This window comes from Corvus hawaiiensis, chromosome 7, assembly GCF_020740725.1.
Source record: "Corvus hawaiiensis isolate bCorHaw1 chromosome 7, bCorHaw1.pri.cur, whole genome shotgun sequence".
Classification (NCBI taxonomy): Eukaryota; Metazoa; Chordata; class Aves; order Passeriformes; family Corvidae; genus Corvus; species Corvus hawaiiensis.
The window spans coordinates 7,878,383-7,899,039 of record NC_063219.1 but is presented as its reverse complement, the minus strand read 5'-3'; the positions used below and the strand labels follow the sequence as shown (position 1 = coordinate 7,899,039).

General features: G+C 41.9%; 1 protein-coding gene across 1 annotated transcript in view; it reads right to left on the bottom strand.

The window, feature by feature from the left end:
* Positions 1 to 14,765, bottom strand: part of ITGAV (integrin subunit alpha V) — a 50,565-nt gene extending 35,800 nt beyond the window's left edge. Inside the window, exons 1-2 of the mRNA XM_048309160.1 lie at positions 14,479 to 14,765; positions 10,442 to 10,569 (exon numbers count right to left, since the gene is read on the bottom strand). Coding sequence (XP_048165117.1) covers positions 10,442 to 10,569; positions 14,479 to 14,633 — 283 coding nt within the window. The 5' untranslated portion in view covers positions 14,634 to 14,765. The remainder of the gene's footprint in view (positions 1 to 10,441; positions 10,570 to 14,478) is intronic.
* Positions 14,766 to 20,657: the final 5,892 nt, after the last annotated feature.

The following is a 20,657-nucleotide window of genomic DNA, read 5'->3' as shown; positions in this document are numbered from 1 at the left end:
GTTAATTCGTCTTGTAACCACACCCAGGGTTACTTAGCCTGGAAAGACAGATTCGGCTTCTGCTCTCTACTTGTCCAGCTACTTTTGAATACAAAGAGATGTCTCTGCTCTACTTGCCAAACACAGCTTTAAACAATGTAAAACTTGGGAATAGTTACAGAGTGGCATTTTATACTTTTCTCTACTGTTGGATACTTATAACACAATATATATCTATGACAAAAATGAAAGGTGGTATGGCAGTTCTGTAGTGTAAAGCAGAATCCTATTGTCCTAGATACCATAAAGGTGTCTAGGATGCAAACTTCCCATTTAAATTTAAAACAACAGGCGGGAAGTAGAAGGAAAGGTGGTGTTGCAAGAGCGAATAAGAAGCCATTCTGCATTACCAACAACCTGATTTTATCTCAGCTGTTAAGGAAATTAGCTGCTTCAAGTCTGAGCTGAATGCATCAGTTGAGGCAGCATGAATCAGTAATAAGAATAAAAAATACAATAAAAACCAAGTACTGGTTACTGGTGCCACCTGCCCATGGTCTATGTTGACTGCACTGGAGAAGAGGGGAGCCAGCAGAACAACTGGCACAGGCTGCCAAAACAGCTCCTCTCTGCCTTTTCCCTGTGCACTCTCAAGCTGCCAAGAAGGATCAGTGTCCAGGACAGCATCTTCCTTAGTGTTTAGGGGACAAAAATATTTTTCTACAGTATTAAAAAGCCCTGATTCAGCTCTAAGTTGGGGATAATATTAGAAATGTCCAGGCTTTCAGATACAACCAGAAGCTGGCATATAAAAAACCCCAAATCTCCAAACAGGAAAGCAAACGAACATGACCACAAAGATAATTACGTGCCAAATGTAGTTCATGTGCCAGATGTCATGACTTCAGAAGCCAGCATCATAATTTCTGAAGGCCTGAACAACAAATGAAGAATTCTTACAAAACCCCACCACCCCAGAGAAAAATGTGTTCCATTAGGCAATTTGGCAAAATGGATTTTATTTATTTATAGCACACTGCTATTATAAAAATATATTGCAAGCATCTCAGTCAAATTGCCCTGTGTCAGTGCAGACACATAAGAAACCAAGACGTGCTACAAGACTAAGATGTCTTAGGTTGAGTTTCTCTTGTACTCAAAGCATGTTTAGGTTCTGTAAAGCTAAGTAGGGGTGTCTCAGGCAGAGGGCCTTGAGTAGAGCTTGAAACTGGCTGCAACACTGGAAAGTGCATGAGGACAGAAGATCTAGATCAAGTAGAAAATATGTACATTGGAAACACTGACAGATGTCTTGGGCAAAAAATTGGTACAGGGAAAATCTGATGTTAACTCTCCATTACAGAAAAAAAGTAACCTTTTCTTACCTACACTCACTCAAAATTCTCCCCAGGAAAACCAGCGCAAATAGATAATAAGCCTTTCTCTCAGGTTCAAAGAGAAACTAATTTTATGAGGAAATCTGGAAAACACCCATTCAACAAAAATCCCCATACTTTAAACAAGAAACCATTTGAGTTTTTCTTCATGACTGGGAAAACAAACATTAAAACACTTAAATGTGAGCCCTCACTGAAGCAGTTTTAACCACAGTTAAATGTTGATCTATACCATAAAGTAGATGTGTCATGGGAAGGTACAGGACTAACTTCAGCATTTCTGTGTTTTATTACAAGAGCCCTGACTTGATTATTATTTTATCTTGGTGTAATTTTTAGTGGTAGTTATATATATACTAAACTAAAAAAAAAAAAAAAAGAACAAGCCTTCCCCCACACCCTCTAGAAAACACTACCTACCTTAAATGAACCAAACTGTATTGCAGGTAAGATTTAAACATCCAGGGATTTATAAATCCAGACCAATGCTTTGATGTATTACAATCAGCCTTAGTACTATAAGGGTTCTTGTAGCCTTAATGCATTTCTTATAGCCTTTTCTTGTATTTCTAAACTTTCAGAGTATCCCAAAAATACCTTACACATGTCTTTAAGCCAATGATGTACATTTTAATCATAGAATCACAGAATGGTTTGGGTTTGAAGAGACCTTAAACATCTTATTCCAACCTCTCTGCCATGGGCAGGGACACCTTTCACTCGACCAGATTGCTCAGAGCAACATCCAACTTTGCCTTGAAGAAGCCTTTAAAAAGGCATTCAAACAAATACATTTAGGTGGGACAAACTATATTCTGACTAGATTTATTCAAGAAAACATTCAGAGTATTTATACAATGCTATTTGTCAGACTAAAATGCAACTCCTACAGGGACTTGTACTTGATGGGTCATTAATTCCAGGATTATGTCATTTGACCATGGGGTATTATTTCCTATGGTAAACGCAGCTTATGCCCTGGTCTTTCCTTTGCTCTGAATTTAGTGGGCATCACACAATGATTTTACATAATTCTTTCAATAGGGGAAGAAGGGCCAACAGGTCAAGTCAATACAGCTGTGTCTCACAAGGTACTTTCCAGGTGGAGTGATGGGGTAGTTAGGGCAAGAACAGAATTTAAAAAAAAAAAAAAAAAAAAAAAAAAAAAAAAAAAAAAAAAAAAAAAATTGGTGCATTGCTGGTGGACCAATGGAACATTGTCTCTTTACTGCATTCCATAGGAGTTAAATTTATAAATGAAAATTAATGTGGAGATGCTGGGTAGAAATTGCAGAGAAAGAAAAGAAATCCATCTTCTAAATACAATAAAAAGATCAAAAGTTTTTTTCAGTGATGGATTTCTTTTAACTATCAGCTTTGGATAGTTGGCACCTTCTTTTCCCAAGGTAAATGTTATCAGTTACAGAAACAATGGAGTTACTATGAAATGCCTGCTGTTGAGTAAGTGGATCCAGTTGCAACTTGCAGCTCGCTTGTTTTTATGGTATTGAGCAAACTGAACTAAAACATTTTCCCCAATCTTCAGCTAGACTTAACAGAGATAATCGTCAGTCAAGAGGCACGGAACTGATGAAACTTGATTCAGTGTCGCCATACTAAGAATACTTAAGGAGTTGTAAAACGTAAATAGACACCCAATTCACAGATCTCTCGTTAAAATAAACCTCTTTGTAACTATGGCAATTCAAAGTAAATGAACTTGCCTCTGCTAGGTAAAAGGAAACTACGCAGCTAGCCAAAAGAAAGACAAAGCTATAAAACATGCAAGAGCCCTCTTTTCATAATAGGAGAACTCTATGCAGTGTAAAGTATCTTTCATCTCTCATTACATCCAAACTCTGAGCGCTTTCAACCTCAGTTGACACAGCAGGAGCAAGTGAACACAAGCTTATCTTCACTTGAAACTCCCCATGCTGGGAGGCAGCTGATGCTTTAGCAACCTTGGTTTAGCCACAGTGTTTTGCAATGACTCAGGGAGACGGGAATACAGACCTTCTCACTACTCCCCTTCCCTCTTCTGAGGTATGAATCCCGCGTTTTTCCCCGGGCGGTGCTGGAACAAAAGCATCTCTTCCCTTGCCTAATATAAGTAAGCTGCCTTTTTTTCTCCAACTCGTCATACCCCTGAGATCCAGCCACACACAGACAGAGCCAACAGTATTCATGCAGGAGCCCACCTAAGCCCGAAAGCATGAGCATTTCTCTGCTGTCAGCTCTAACAACATGCAGAGGAGATTTTATACATCCTGCCACTCTCTTCTGCCTTCAGACCAGCACCCAGATCCCAAGGCGTGCTGCAGTTATCCAGCATAAGGATTAGTATAACAACCAAACTTCAGGGGGACTGAGGTAATGAGAGATTTAGCCAGATAAAAATCAATCCATTTCACTCCCAATCAATGAATGGTCTTCACAAGACTTATTGCTTTATTGTTGACTAAATCGATGGCCTTTGAGATTGAAATTCCCCTGTGGATTCCATGGTAATACCAATAAAGCAATCAGCCAAAAATAAAGGAGTACTTTGTTAAAGCAAGCTATTTTCAAAGAATACCGACCTATCCCACACTTCCTTATTTCATAAGTGGAAATGATGGAGTTTTGAACAATTGACTGTTTTGCACAAATGATCAAAATCTCCAGAAGGCAAACATAAGCTCATGGCACCCACTCCAGTCATAACTTCAACATCAGCGGATCTTACCCTGTGCAACACTACAGCTCAAAGCTGCCCAAGGCAGTTAAAACACCCACTTCAAGCTAAATAGGTCACAGATAGATCCAGCCATGCCAAACTGGTGGTTTAGGCTTCCAAACAAAGCCTCCTATTGTCTAGAATCACCCACTTGGGGGACAGAAAAAAACCAAATCTGCAAACATAAGGAGGAATCAGGAGAATTCTTTACAAGGGTAATTTCTTTTCAAAAGCCTCCTTCTCCTCTTTTAGCACAAATCAAAATATCCAGTTTTCAAAGAATTGCATCCAAAACCATTTAAGAACAAACAGTTTCTCTAAATTACTTTGTTGCATCAACACATGGGAAGGGAGAAGAGGAGGGACAGTACAACTGTCAGTGATAAAACTCAGAGGCCATACTGAGTTCTTTTCCCAAAGCAGTAAAAACACACCACCAAAGCTGAAAATGCTTGAGACGCTCCTAGTTTCTAGTATTCAACAGCTTCTGTAAGTCTCCCCAGTCTTGAATTTTGAGATCTGCTACAGAGAATAAAAGCAGTAGGGAAAGCTTTCCCCAAGAGAAGGAATAACCACTCAGCTGTGCATCCCTGGTTTACCACAGGTCTCAGAAAAGCAAAACAATCCATTGTCTGAACAAGCAAATCTTCCCGAGCTAAACATGAAATCTGCTCAAGAAATCTGTAATCCATTAGCATAGAAGTTCAAATTGGTTTTATGAGCATATTTTCCTTTGCAACAGTTCGTAGAGCTGTCTGCATTTCATCAGATGATTCTAAATGCAGCAGCTCTTAAGGCAGTCTCAGGACTGCACTTTCTGGTGCTGACATGAAGAGCTACAGTTTCAAGCATCTCATACTGCTGCAGATACATCTCTCAATTAAAGTTTTCTTTAAAAAACCAGCAGGTAATAAAATCACTTGGTTACACTTTTATGAAAAGCCATAGCCACATGAGGAAATGCTATTTTTACCAGCCCACTTCCCACTATTCTTGACTGATGACAAGCTAGGACCCCAATAAGAAAAGTAAAATAATATAAATAATTATGAAGATTGTTTCCTTTTGGAAAACAAGCACATAGGAAACTTTTGATTCATATTAATTTGCCACATGCATAGCCTGATTAACTCCAACTGGTTACATGGGTCTCTACGTAATTTTTTTTTTTTTTGTTGGAATGAAAACTCACAGTGATCCTCTAAAATTCCGTGGCCAAATAATGGAGGGATTTATCTAGATGTCAGACAATTAGCTAAGTGTATTAACCCTGCCATTCCACATATGCCTAACTGTAAAACACATAAGTAAAAACAAAGATGATGTGTTGATTTTCCTAAAAAGCACATTTGGTCACCCCTCTGCTCACTGGTTTTGTTCTCTGTCTCACCGAAATTTTGATCCTCCTGTTGCACAGAAAAAGACATGTTTAATTCTATACAGAAAAAATGGACAACTACACAAAATAAATTTAACTTGGGAAACACCCTTTAACTTTTCAAGAATCTTTTTCCAGAGGAAGATTATGGAAACACTGTTGGCAATATCTGGTACTATCCATGAAAGCTTTGCTGCGCCAGTCTGTGAAGGCTGTGGAAATGAAAAAAGAAGAGGGAGACTGGTATGTCTTCAAAACAAATGGCTTTGGACCTCGGTCTCAGAACTGATCAGAAGCAGAAAATGGGCTGCAGTATTAAGTGCATTCCCTTCACGGTTTAGCCACAAGAAATATGTTTTTCCTGGAAAAAGCTGCTAAGCAGCTGGCAGAAGCAGCCAAGTGTTAAGCTTTCTAAGAGAGGAACCATGTCTCTGGTCAGTCTGGTAGAAAGGGCTCAGCCAGGTGCAAAAGCAGTTTTTCTACCATTTGCTTTCCTAGATACTTCCTTCTTCACAAAATTCAGACCATTCCCCTATTTCTATGGATTAAAACAAAAAATAAACTAAATTTTCAGTCACAAAATTATCCAGTGTGAAGAACAGATAAGAATGAATGAAGATAAATATTTACCAACCTTGAACTACAACCTGTGATTTTTGATAATTTGAATGTGCAATGTAAAACATCTTGCAAAGGGAAGGATTTATTAAAATTGCTTGTGCTTAGGATAATTTTGAAGAATATGCTACCTTGAGAATATAAATTTCCCTTCAGTGCTTGTCCTGAAAAAATAGGGCCTCCTACACATTCTGAAAGTCTGAAAGTTAACTGGGACAGAGGGGAAAAATTCCAAGTATTTTACATAACAATTCAATTGAAATTGTGGTAATGCTGTGTCACTTGTAGAAAGAAGTCAACATATGGAAGAAAACCAATACCAGAAATTTTAGTTTTGTGGCAGAGGCATGTTCACTGCTGAATTAACAAGGTAAACAGGAATAGGGTAAAAAAAGTGTTTACATCAGACTTGTTTCTATCTAGACTTGGAGGACAACCTGTTAAAATAACAGCAGCACTGCTTCATATTTCAGTTTTGCAACAGAGGTATGCAGCTGAGGAAGCCTGCTCTGGTGCTTGGGTCCTTCTTAACTTTCACCTTTATGTGCTCCTAAGCACAGAAGCCAGCCTGAAACACTTGCCTGATGACATTAGAAAACCTTTTAAAAAAAGGTATTCAATGTCTCTCCCCGTGACACAAGCACATGCAGCACAGCTATGTGCACCCCTGAACTTCAGGGCAGATTCTACCACACATCTGCTATGCCATTTTCACATAGCCATAACTATGTTAAATCAGAGCCAACCGATGTCACTGCTAAAAGGCTGAGAAGCCCCACAGCGAAGTAAGTATCTTTGCATTTGGGAAGTGTTAATGTGCCACATAAACATTTTGCCTTCCAAAGCCACCATATATACCAGAATGTCAAAAGCAATTAGTATAATGTGCACAGAAACATGCAGACACACATGGACAGAATATTCTCCAGTGTATTTTTAGTGAGTATAACCACTGTGCTGAAGGATCCAGGACAAGGGGAGATTCCCTCTCACAAATTCTCCCTGCCCATGGCAGGGGGTTGGAACTAGATCATCTTTAAGGTCCCTTTCAACCCAAACCATTCTGTGATTCCATGAAACATATTGCTGTTTTAAATGAGAAAATATGCTGTGCAGGAACAGTGAAAATATTGCTCTTTTAGCCAGAGATTTAAAAGTTATAATATATGCTTTTGTTTGATTTTGTTTTTTATGTTACAGGCTGATGGGAAGGGCATGAGAAAGAGGGAAATACATGTAATTTCAGCATGAGAGCTACATAAATGACATTGCACTTTGGACTCCTACTGCCCAGCTCCCATCCTGCAAGAGCTGAGTGGTCATCCACAGGAAGGAATAAACAAAGTAGTAAATTCTGTAGTACAGGAACTATCAGCTTAATGACTTATCGCTTTCCTCCAGGGCAGCTGGGGTGAGGATAAGTGCAAGCAAGCAATGCTGCTGTAACATCAGGGCTGGAACAACTCTTCCAAAGATTATCCTCCAGCAGCTGGTACCTTCCCTCCTGGGCTATGGAAGAGCTGTGGCATTTGATCACATAAATGACCATGCTGCTGTGGAAATATGATGCTAAAGCCAAAAGCAAGATCTAGAAAATAAAACCCAGCTGTGACCAGCCACTGAGCTCAGTGTGGCCTTTGTACAGATGGGGAAGAGAAATGGACCCATAAAGCTGAGGAAAAACTTAACTAAAAACCAAGGAACGTTTAAAAAGAAATAGTCCTAAATAACAGTAATAGAACAATATATAGAGAAAAAAACCTTGGTTGCTGGACCTCTGTAAAACCCTATTCTCATATTTATTTGTGATACAAGACAAGGGGACAAACACAACCCCACACAATCAGAACAAGATTTGCTCTTTCCTCCATTCCCTTGCCACATTCCCAGCACAGGAACACAGCCTCTACCCTGCCGTCACTCACTGCTTGGCCTACTCTGGCATTCCAGCTGTGCTACCTGGCAGAAGGGAGCAGGAGCAGGAATGGGGTCATGACTCCTGCTAATCATGGGGCATCCAACTCCACATATGGAGTTTGGCATCAACAGGCAAACAGAGGAAAGCCACGAGTACAAGTGTTGTCATCATTTTCACAGGTCAGATTTCTCACTGGCTGTAAGCAATTAGAAAATAACTCTGAAGAAACACATCTAAGTAATGATGCAGAACTTTTTTCCAGTGAATCTGGGAGGGAATAAAAAATCTGCCTTGTATCACAGGGCTAAGCAATACCTCTGGAGTTACAAATGGTATTGCACAAATGTTAAGCAGTGATGGATGAGCCTGGATTCCTGCAGAGGAATCAGTCATCAGTCCTGCAGAGGATTTAGTCATCTACAAAAAGCCCCTTCGCATCAGCACCACAAGTTAGTGGTCAGATCTTCCACTTCCCGTTTCTTCAAAGTGGGTCATGAGTCTTCCCTAAGCCCTATTCCCTTACAAGGCAGGGGCAGGCAGGAGCCGGGGCTAACAGTGCTGGCAGTGACTTTGTCATCAGAACATAGGGAATCAAGCATTGTACTATGCACAAAGAAAAAGACATTTTCTTTTTTGTCTCAGGGCATTTATTATTTTATCAAGCTGAAGTACAATGCCCCTTTTCACCAGGAGAATAATTGACAAATGCATTATTCCCCCATTCATTGCCTCAAAGCTGGAATGAGTTAAAGCATGCCTGAAAGAAATCCTCTTAAGCCGTTATGACCTGCTGTTTTTACTGTTAAATTTCAACCGATTAACATGCCTGTTCCTTAAAGCCAAATGATGAGCAAAACACTCTTTGCTTGCCCAGGAGCACATACCTTAAGCACAGACACACAGCAAAGCAGAGTGGCCTCTCTCTATCAACTCTACCTGGCACATGGAAAAGCCTACTGCAAATGTTCATGGTATAAACTGATAAATGCACTGCAATTCCCATTAGAAGATGTGTCTAGAACCTATCCGTGTGGCTCATCTTTCACCACCAGAAGTTGTTTGGCTACAATATTAATGATGACTATTTACTAGGGACATTGAGATTCTTTCTTAAAAATACCCAAACTAACAAAAAGTACACTTGTATTCTAGTAAACAATAAGCCCAGAGAACAACAACTAAAAGAAAGATAGCTATAATCTATTTTTGCTGTCTTAACACCAATGCAGATAAGAATGTCAGATGTTGCAACTTATTATAGATTTTTAGTAATCTGGCAGATATGGTCCTACAGAATGATATGAGACAATGATAAATTGAGTGAAGGAATGATAATGGCTTGGGGCTTGTGTGTGCCATTACTTTTACTTTTTTTTTTACTTACTTTTTTACATTACTTACTTTTTTTTTTTTTTGCTATGGAACTGTAACATAGTGGTTTTCACAAAACGATATGAAGATTTCAGAAATCTGAACACCAACAATGTTTTGTAGCATACCTTGACAATGCTTCTCCACTGTACTGCACACAATTTAAAAAGGCTGCATCAGTCTAACAACCTTTAGGCTGCCAAGTCAAAATACTGGCAGAGACAAGAATAAGTTATAGCCAACCAGACCTTCAAGGTGCAGGTGTTTCCTCTACCTTACCACATGGGTCTTGCTAATCCCCTCCCATGACATGGAGAGGTTTTTCCATTGGCCTGAAACACACTGTGGAAAACAGGATTCAACACGGAGTGGCTGGAGCAGAAAATCACATGCAGTGCATTCTCATGACCTGCCACAGTCTGTGGAAATCACTGTGTGCACCAGAGCATGAAGAGTGACTGAAATATTTCATGTCCACATTGCTGCTGCTCGTCTCTTCTGTGCGTCAGAAATGGGTAGGGAATGGCTATGACCTGAGGCACCTGAGTGCTGCTATCACAGAAGTCACAAACAATATGAAGCTACATCTAAGGGGAAAAATTTACAAAAAGACATTTTTCCAGAGTTTTTAGTTCGTATTCCTGGTTTCAGCTGAAACTTCTGGGTTATTTCTGCCTATACCACTTTTGTTGATAATGAAAAGTATCTGTCCTCATATGTCACGTTCTTAAAAGGAAGAAAACCCCTCAGGGTTCATTGGGAATTAGGTTGCCAAATGTTTTAGGACTGCTGGAAAGTACAGAGGAGAAATATAAATAGGTTAAAACACAAGAAGAAGAATGTTTGCTCACTCAGGCTTCCAGCACATACCAGGGACAACAGAATTCTAAAAGAGAGGAGAGGAAAAGGAAAGCACAAGCAAGCCTTGACTAGTTGCCAGTCAAAAGCAGCCGCATTCACACTGACCATGCAAAAATCCCACAGGGACCTGAATCCCTTCTGCTTCCCCACAGCAGCATTAGAGCAGAGACATCCCATCTCCCCCACAGTGACCCACACATTACCTGTGGCATCAAATATAATGGGCTGGCAGTTTCTGTTTGAGCTCCAGTCACATTTCAGGACCTGCCCTCCTTCTACAATGTTGTGTTGGGTAGTGTTTGCTTTTGGAGCTCCCACCAGAAGAAATGTCCTGCAGGAAAAAAAAGAAACAAAACAAAGGTTTCAACACTTAAGGCACAGATGTTATAACTTAATGACATCTGAAGAGTTAATAAAGCAAAAGTCTTGCCCATTCTAATCTAAATCTGACTAGAACTACTCACAGTTACAGAGAAATTCATATGAGGTTCTCTTCTCTGCATGCAAAAGCAGGCAAAAAACACCCCCATTTACCAAAAAGGAGAGATAAAAGAAGATATGATAAAATTAAAGTATCCAGGCCTACTTATGATTATATTTTAAATGAGATAAAAATATTTTATACTTTCTTTTTTTCCTTTCAAGAATATGTAAATATACAGCAGAACAGGAAATTGTTTACTTCTGTAATTTACGAAAGCCATCAACTGGCATAATTTCTGGTTAATTTTGTGCATGAGGGGAATTCAAGGAAGTCAGTCAAAAATGGAAACAATGTATAAACAAAGCAGGAGTGCGCTCTGAGCTCAGCATATCCTGAACGTGATGAGTCAGCCCTGCCTGAGCAAGTGCTCTTGTAAAAACACTCCCGAAGTGCCGAGCGACTCTCAGCCACAGATCTGCATGTTAATGAATCGTTACCCGAATTCACTGCACAGTCATCATTTTCTTATTATGATCTGCGGTGCTTTTCTGCATCTCTGCTTCTACAGACACGTTCAGTGCACTCCCAGCAGGAACTGCCACGAGACTCTGCCTGCACAGGTGGCAAAATTCAGAAGTAGCAAAGTAAGGAACAAACTGAACAAGACTTTTGGCATCTTCCAGCACCTTCCAAGAACCCCAGCACCTCTGAGATCCACTTGACTCATCAGCACTTGACTGAGAAAGTCAAGCTGAAGCATAAAGTCATGTTTAGAAGACATAAAATCAAGTGCTTCCTTTCATCAGAATCAGTCTGCTCTGTTGCTTCCCTTTAGACTGCTTAAGAGAGAATGCAGCTTGCAAGAGCAAGTCTTGTCAGGCATTATGGTTCCCTAGTTTTGAAACTGGGTTAGCTGAATGAGCTGCAGGACTGGTTGGAGAGAATGTCTACAGGCAGGCAAATCCAGGCTTATCAAACTTGCTCTGGCTTTCAGAGTCATCTCCGGGCTCCTTTCTAGTAAGAGGTAAGTATAGGTATAATCACGTAGCACCTCATCAAAGCTCAATTTGCATGAAGACCTACCAGTTTTCAACCTGTGGGAATTTTCAGAACCTTAAAAATGTCCTGGCATGGACCCTGATAGAAAATCCAGGTTAGTTGGCAATCCATTTGTTTTCCCTAGTTGCTATTCATAGACTGTCTAGATTTCTAGAACAGGAATTTGAAACACTTTAATCAACTTAAAATGAACTCTCTGGGCAGAACAGAAATGCTTAAAAATAAACATTATAATGCCAAGTAAAGAAACACATCAATTATTACCATTACAATCTATTAAACAAGTGGTAGCTTACCTCCCATTTAACTCCTGTACCAGTGACTTTTGAAAAGTCCCCCAAATGAAATGCTTGTTTAAAAGGTCTAATAATTTCCATTCTAATTATATGTTTCAAATTTTTCTTATGGTAATATTTGTGATGAAGTTTATTAAAAACATTACAAATAAAGGAATGATTATGTGACTCCACAAAGGTTTAGTCACCTCTCTTCCTCAAATGATAAAAATGCATTTTTATCATCATAGACCAAGCAAGCAGATTTTGTCATAGTTCTTATAATAATATGCAAATTACCCAAATACTAAGAAGTCTCTAATCCACATACTTTGGGAAAGAGGGAATAGAGGGACAATGGTATTTCCATGGGAATATACCAGCTATGCTTTGATACTGCCAGTTTCCTACATCATCCTACATCCTACATCCACCCCATCCCAATGCTGGGGCAAAACTGGGAGTGTTCTGGCACCTCTGGTGTGCCTACAGGAACAGTCCCTTTCCAGGGCTTTCCATGGACAACAAAGAAACTGGGGCTTCCATGTAGGAGCATCCTGGACTATCAAGTGCAACTCCTCTGAAGCAGAGGGTGTATGAGAAACCCGTTTCACTTGTTATGGAGCTGTGTTCCCTCACTCCCTATGAAAGCTGTGCCCACTGCCAGGCACCACGCACACCCGTGACACAACACCACCACTTCCACTCCTGGAATTGGACTTTCATACTGGACTTCTAAATAGGCTTTAGTTTGGCATCTAGCAGGTCAAAATAGACTGTGAAACAGCAGCTTGAGCATTCGGGAACAAACGCCTTTGTTGTCAGGCTAGACAATCCAAATAGCTTCAGCCCGATTAAACTGACTTAATCTCCAGTACTCATGTATAAAACAGGTGAAAAATAAAAGCTCACCAAAGCAAAAAGAAAGGCACAGAAACCATGTGACACTCCATATGCTCAGAGGACACTGCATACAAGTATGTCTGGCTATTTCAGGAGGCAAAGTATCAGTGTCCATAGGCATAACCTGAAAATTTAACACCACTAGGGCCTGTTCCTGTCAAAGTTGCATAGCTACTTGGTTCAATTAAGAACTTAAATGCAAAATAAAGTATTTAGCTTAGCAGGTACAAACAAACTTTCAGAGATGACAAAAAAACTGAGGAGAGAATTCCCTTCTAAATATACAGAAGTTTTTCATGCTGCCTGAAAACCACACTGTTTTCTTTTACAGCAGTGCACTTTGAGGTCAATAGTTCTTATAAAAATAATGGAAAGGTTCCAAATAGTGATTTCATGGAGAGCTGGGTCACATAATTCCTTATCAGAAAGCGAGGAAGAAAGTTTATTACATGCATTTACCAGTCTCTTGATAACTCTGCAGCCACACATGCTGACTTAAAAATAAAGGGCGGGACAAAAATAGAAGCTTTTTTCTTTTAGTACCAGGACTTACACGATTAAGATAGCAGAGAAAGATGGTGCAACATGTGCAAGTTAAGACAGGATGGCTTCTAATATATGTAGGCAATAAAAAAATGCAAACAAGGCTAGATGATGTACTGCAGAAGGACTTGCTCAATAGCTGTGCAATCTGCTTATAAAGTTTTATAAGCTAAAGATTAAGGGGGGAGAGAGAATATCTCCTCAGCAGGATGAAAGCCAGCAGCTTTTCCAGTTTTACAGCCCTTTCTTAAGATGGGAGAGGAGTGAGGGGAAAGTGACAAAAGCTGGAGGTTACTGTAGCCCGCATTTGAGGACCAGAGACAGATTCATTCGGGCAACACCAAAGCTGTGCAGTTAGCGACACAAGGATTCAAAGGTCTGAAACGCACCAGCGACTACACAGAGCCTAATCTTTAACATGAAACGGGAACATATTCAGGAAGTAGATGTGGAGAGTGCTTAGATGGAACTTTTCCTTCTCTGGACTCCTCAGCAGCTTGGTGACTCGCACAGACTCAGCACAATTCAAACACAGCACTCCCGCAAAGCGCAAAGAAAGAAGAGCAAAACTTCTGAAATGCCACGGGACACAGCCTCATGAATCAAAACACCATAACTACATCTTTCTACGCTGTATTTATCAGCACCATTATCTTCATGAGACCAGGCTAGGCAGAGAATCCCGCAGCGCAAGCTTCATGTCCCACCGGAGCCGCCGGCCGCTCGGGATGGGGTTTGGCTCCCCGGCCAGGGCGTCTCGGCCGCCAGGGCCGCCCCAGCGGGGCAGGGATGCGGAGCGGCTCCATCCCCTCTCCGGGGCCGGAGCAAAGCGCTCCCGCCGCGTCCCCTCCGAGAGCCGCTCCGGCCGCAGCGCTCCCAGCCCGCCCGGGACCGGCGGCAGCGGCTCGGCTGCTGAAGGACCGGGGGGTTGCTCCCCATCCGCCCCCCGGCTCTCACCCCGCGCCGGGACAACGCCGCTCGCGGCTCCGGCGCCCCGGGGAGCGGCTCGGCGGGGCAGAGGGAGACGGGCACTTACGAGAACGGGTCGGGAGCGAAGAAGTCCACGGCGAAGCCGAAGTAGCTGCCCGCCGGGCCCGAGTAGACGGCCGGGCGCTCCACGTCTAGGTTGAAGGCGCTGCCCGGGGCCAGAACGGCGCCCAGCAGGACCAGCATCATCCCCAGGCGCGCCATGGCCCGGCCCCGCGCTGCTCCGCGGGCGCGGCTCTGCCGGGACACGCCGGCCCCCGCGGAGGGGGCGGAGGGGCCGCGCGTTTCCCGCGGCAGGGCGGGGAGCGGAGCGCAGTCACTTCCCCTTTCTCGCTGGGACGGGGGCGGCAGGAAGGAGAGGCGGCATCATGTGGTGCCGGGGGCGGGCCCTGCTCCGCTCCGCGCCCGGGCCGCCGCTCTCTTCCGCCGGGAGCGGGCAGGGAGCGCCCAGCACAGCCCGGCACCGCCCGGGGCTGGGGCTGGGGCTGGGGCTGCGCGGCGGCCGCCGAACTCCGGCCCCGGGGCTGCCCTCGGTTCAGGCATCCCACTCTTATCTCTGCTCGAGCCGAAGGCTGGAAGAGGGTTAAGGAAAATCTTTCCTGTGACGGTGGTGAAGCCCTGGCACAGGTGTCCCAGAGAAGCTGTGGCTGCCCTATCCGTGGAAGTGTTCAGGGCCAGGTTGGACGGGGATTGCAGCAACCTGGCCTGGTGGAAGGTGTCCCGGCCCGTGGCAGAGGGTGGAACGAGATGGTCTTTAAGGTCCCTTCCAACCCAAACCATTGTACCATTCTATGAAGGAGTGCTAGAAATATGAAGAGGGGGGCACATCCGTGCCTGGTCTTACCCAGTCTTTTTGGTGAAGCCTTTCTGAACAAGTCTTTCAGGAAAGATGTTAAGCAAAGAGTAAAGGGAGTGCCAATGTGGACCAAGCCATGGAGGAAAAAAAGCCCTGATTTTCAAACACATAGGCTATTAAATGAAGTAATTTTAAATCCCAGGGTCTCAGCATCTCCCCAGCCACAGGAATGCCCACGAGCAGGCGCAAGACTGGGAAGAGCTGAATCTGCAAATCCTCCCTGATGGACGTCTCTGTTACTGTTTCACCCCTGCACTACCCACCTGGGGAAGAAGCATCCAGTGGAGCTTCAATCTCTTCAGTTGCAGTTTGTAGCTCTTGTGTCACGTCTCACTAGTAACATTTTAGTGCTATCATCCTGCCTCAGTCAGCTGTAGGCTGCTGTCAAACCCATCTTAGCCTTGCCCTCCTCAGCCGACATCAGAGTTCAACATCTGCTCAGTATAGCAGCCTCAGGTAAAAGAAAAACTGCAAGGAGGAAATAATTCATATTCATTCTGAATATTAATTTGTACAACGTAACAGGATTGGAGTTTACTACCACCAAAAGTCTAAACTTTTTGCTTTCCTCATGTGAAAGAACATGAACAACAAAAAGCAACAGAACAAATAATGATGTTTCAAGCCCTAAATAAAAGTTAAAAATACCCCATGCATATTTACCAAGGGACAGATTCAGTCTAATGGGAATCCTGAAAGAAAAAACATTTCCACAATAAGCAGAGGAAAACCCAAAGAACCACCACCTACTCCTGTGTTCCATTCACTTGTTCTTGTCATTAAATAATTATCATTTCTTCAAGAAGCCATCTCAAAAACTCTATCAAGAAAGGGAGTTCCTAGACATAGACTTGATACTTGTTGCTAGTTTTCCTAACTTTGCTGCCTCCTCAGTAGATTAAAAAACAAACACAAACCGCATTGTTACTTTTATTGTTATTTACAGATTTATCTCAGAGCTTTTGTACTACAGACCTGATCAAAGCAAAACTGAAGATGAGTTAATAAGTTCCTAAACTCTAGTAAATAGGGCAATAAACTAAAAGAGTGGTTTATGAGTACTTCGATCAGTAAGTCAGCAGCTTAGGGGAAAGGAGGATTTATTTTCTCTACTTGATTGCATGACCTCACAACATCACATAAGCAGTGAAGGATAAGTTATTTTTAAGATATTAGAATTTTTTTACCAAATGATCAATTTTGGCTTCTTAGGGACTGGCTGTGCAGCACTTCTGCTTGTTGTCAGCAAATTGCAAAGCCAGGCCATAGGAGTAACTCAGACTTCACACAGACTCAGGGGTTACTCATCCCATGGGAAGTGTTTTTTCAAAGCCTTTCCTCCCCTTCAAGACGATTGCTCTTCGCAGCTGTTCCGTGCCTGTCTGCTCGCCGCGTCTGGGCTGTCCAAGGTGAGGCAGCCTCTCGTTCCCCTGACTCAGCACCGGGCACTCTGCTCCACTCCCAGGGCCTTGAGTCACCAGCTGCAGGCGGAAGCGGCGGCGGCGCTGCTGTCTGGCCCCAATTCAGAACACAGTCGGAGTCAATCAGTCTAGACGGCCCCAGAGCGGAGCCCCAGCTCTCTATAAGGCATCACAGCTCCAGCCTCCACGTGGGAAAAGAAGATGAAGTGTACAGGCTTCGGATACACTTCTAATCAAAGCCAATCTTACTGTAAATGAGGGAAAGAATTTTCTGTTGCAGGAAAGGCCGAGTGATTGATTCCATTGCTTGCATGGAGCTACCCTGTCTGTCAGAATCCTGGACACAGGAGTCAAAGTCAAAACCAGACTTTGCTGTTAATGTACAGCAGCAAACACCCTTCTAGTGAGGATGTGATTTTTCTTTCCTCGTTGATTTAGTTCTCAGCATGACTAACAAATAGATAAGGAACAGCCAATGAGATCATATTACAGAATGTAAACAAGTTAATTATGTGTTTCTATATTTGCTTGTTACCTGTAGCTAGCTTTTGGTTCTCAGGCTAAGATACCCAGTGGTGGAAATCAACAACTAAGAAGTGGGCAGGACTCAGATTCCTTCTAAGACACCAAACTTTTTGTCTGTATGCAAAACAGAATGCAATTATTTTGGAGTTGATCGGAGTCTAAAGAACTGCTTTCCATTATCCAACAGATCAAACTAATATTTCTGTTACAAGTTATTGGTCTTCTTAGTTTTTACTCAGACAACGAGTTATTAACACAGCTGAATAAAACTTTGCAAGATGCAAAGCACTTTTGGTAGACAGGTATTATTTTTTTGCTGTTCCTGAGTGTCCAGCCTGTAACATGGATAGAGTATTTCAGAATGTTTTTCCTTTGCAATAAAGTCTCCACCTCATGACATGAAAGGCAGCAGCAAGAAATGGACAAAGTGCCACAATTTGGTCAAAATTGCAAATGTGCAAATCTCTGTGGTCCTACTTCAAAGGGTCAGCAAGGAGTCCTGCATGCAAGCAATAAACTTCTCCTCTAAGTGGATTCATTGCTTTACAGTACCAGCAGTATGAATATCTGGAGCAAAGAAAGAATCATGACTCATTTGTTCTTCGAGACCACTATTAGTCTCCCAGAAAAGCCTCCATCGATGTGAGAGTTTTAGTAAATCTTTTGCTCTTGTGCCATCCAGACACTTGGACTTTTCAAGAGGCTTAGCTGCTCTGAACAGATCTTTTAAGAAGTAACTTCGTTTCTAACAAGGCAGTAGAAAACAAAGTAAAAGACGGACTTCACATATTAGTTTGCTTTGGTCAGTTTGTGCCTTTTATTTCTACTTTGTTTAATATTATCTTTGATATCCATTTTCTTGAGAAAAATAAAACATTAAATCTAAAAACTACAGAAGCATGATGTGGTGAAACATGAGGAAACACTAGAGATGTTTAGGCTTGATTTGCTTTATTGCTCCTATGAGCAATTCACATCAGCCAAATCTCATTCGGTTGCTAGCAAAAGCTGTCTTTAGCCCGGGGCTATGGGGCAATGTTTTCACTAGGACAACAAGGGTATGGCTACATTTGTTAAACCAGCTCCTAGCATAGAATTTGAAATCTGCCAGTTCAAAACAAAGTCAGCTCTACCAGAGCTTTTTTCTGATTTGTTCAATACTGATAGCTGTATTACTCCAGTGTTAGTCAAAGTCTTTCTGCAATCCCCTTTTTGTGTTTTATAGAGTGCTCATTACTCACCAGGCCTTTTTTTCACATTAGGACTTCATAGCATCAAATTCACAGACAGCATTGTTTGATTTACCAAAGGATTCATATTTCTTCAGTCTGACAAAGTTGGTCAATATAAATCACATATGACTCAGCTTTTGCTTCACAAAGCACTTCAGCAGATTACCAAACAAATATATCCAGATGCTGCTCAGTAACATCCCCAAAGACTTAAATATTTTTAAAAGATATTTTCAAAGAGTACTTTTAGAGAAAAGCTTTGACAGGAAATAATGTAATAAGGGAGACATGGATCAGAAAAAAACCCAAACAACAAGCTCCATAATATTCTCCGTACAATCTCTCTGAAAATGTTTTCATAATATGCATACATATATAAGATGTAACAGAGACAAAATGCCAAATACCACCCTGCTCTGTTAAGGAAGAGGGTGTAGGAACACACCAGCCCAGAGGGAAAAGCCTGGGAAGTCACTACACCTATCCCCAGAAGGAGCACAGCACCCTCAGATAACCACAGTGATGGAGCTCCAGGAGTGAGCCACGGAGATATGGGGCTCTTGGGTCTTCTGCTGGGAAAGGTCTCAGGAAGGCTTTTTAGAAGGGGATGGGGAAGAATTTGCTAATCTAGAGAGTGTGATGGCTTGGCCTTCTGCTCCTAGAGTGGGAAAAGAGATGAAACATTGAAATCAACAGGCTGTGCACTTGTCTCACATGGAATATGTTACTGTGCATGAAAGTTCTGTACTTCTGCTTCTGCCGTCCCACTGGAATGTCTGACCTGGCACAGCAGCTACAGAGCCCATCAGATGGAAAGCTCCAGCTCCCATGTGAGTTACTCCTGCAGTGGTTGTTCCTTTACAGGGCAATTCCAATGCACAGAACTGCACCTTGGACCTGCACTTCTTCCTAATCCACCCTTTTGCCTGTATCCAGCAAAGCTCATAAATACACAAGTCACAATTAATACAGGAGTGCTAACATTACACTTGATTAAACAAAGAATCATCCCTCCTTTCTCCTCATCACTCTCTCTTCCACTTCCTTCTTCCTTTCCAGAGGAGGTACATTGCTTGCTGGATGACATGAATTTTAACTCTACCTTTTTTCATTCACAAAGACCCTCTAGAACATGCTTTTATGCAATTCTCTGAAGGTGAGGAAGAGATCATTATTCTTCCATCATCTTATTCTTAGTTACATCTTAATATCCTTCCTAAAAACCTTTTCCTTCTTTTGCCTGCCACTGTTTTCATAATATTTAAAGTATTGTCCCTTCTGCTGAGACCATCATCCATGGCAAGCGTGCACACAGGTTTTATTTAGAAAGCGGAAGTGACTATGCCTGGCAGAAATTCTTGTAGAACAGTATTCTGCTGGGACAAAGAGAAACAGAGCACTTCCCTGCACACAGGATCTATAGGCACAGAAGATGGGTCACTTTCTAGTTTATTTCCATTTATGGAAAATTTCCAGATGACAAGAGGTATTTCCTAGGTTTTTTACATTCTTGACTGCTTCTGGTTATACAGAAATACCAGAGACCACTGCTTCCTGTTATATCCCTGAGATATTTTTATCCCTGTCTTTAGTGCAAATCATCTCCTATTTAGTACAAGTATTCTTATGTACAACTTTTGAATCTTTCCCCCAGACTTTCTAGTTTGGGGGAATTTTTCACTGATTTTTTCTATGACATTTTTCATCAGGCATTTTCAAAGGAATCTAACAAAGCTCAAACTCACAGAGCAGTCATGCTGGCTTTTTAATTGATCATTCCAGGCATATAATGCCACATCTCCCTTTAAGCATCTGTCCTCTAGTGCTGCTGTATTACAGTAATGCTTCCACGTTCCCGCTGAAGGATTTGGAACAAAAACAAGTTAAAAACTTTCAAATTCCCTGGGAAAGAAATAATTCTTCAGACTGCTCTGTGCTTAGTAACAGGCTCAGACTTTAAACATGCTGAAGATTTAGATAACAAAATAGTAACAGGATGCAGAGCAAGTAGGATTGAAAGGCAGTGGAGGAATAAAGCAGACACAAGTTCCTTTCTATCCAATACTCTGAATATTCTTTTACTCAAATACAAAAACACTAAAAGATGGTAATAACACAAACTGACACTAAAAGAGATATTTCCTTGCCCTTTTCTCTCATGAAGAATTTCAAGTGTTTCAGCCCAGGCATTCCA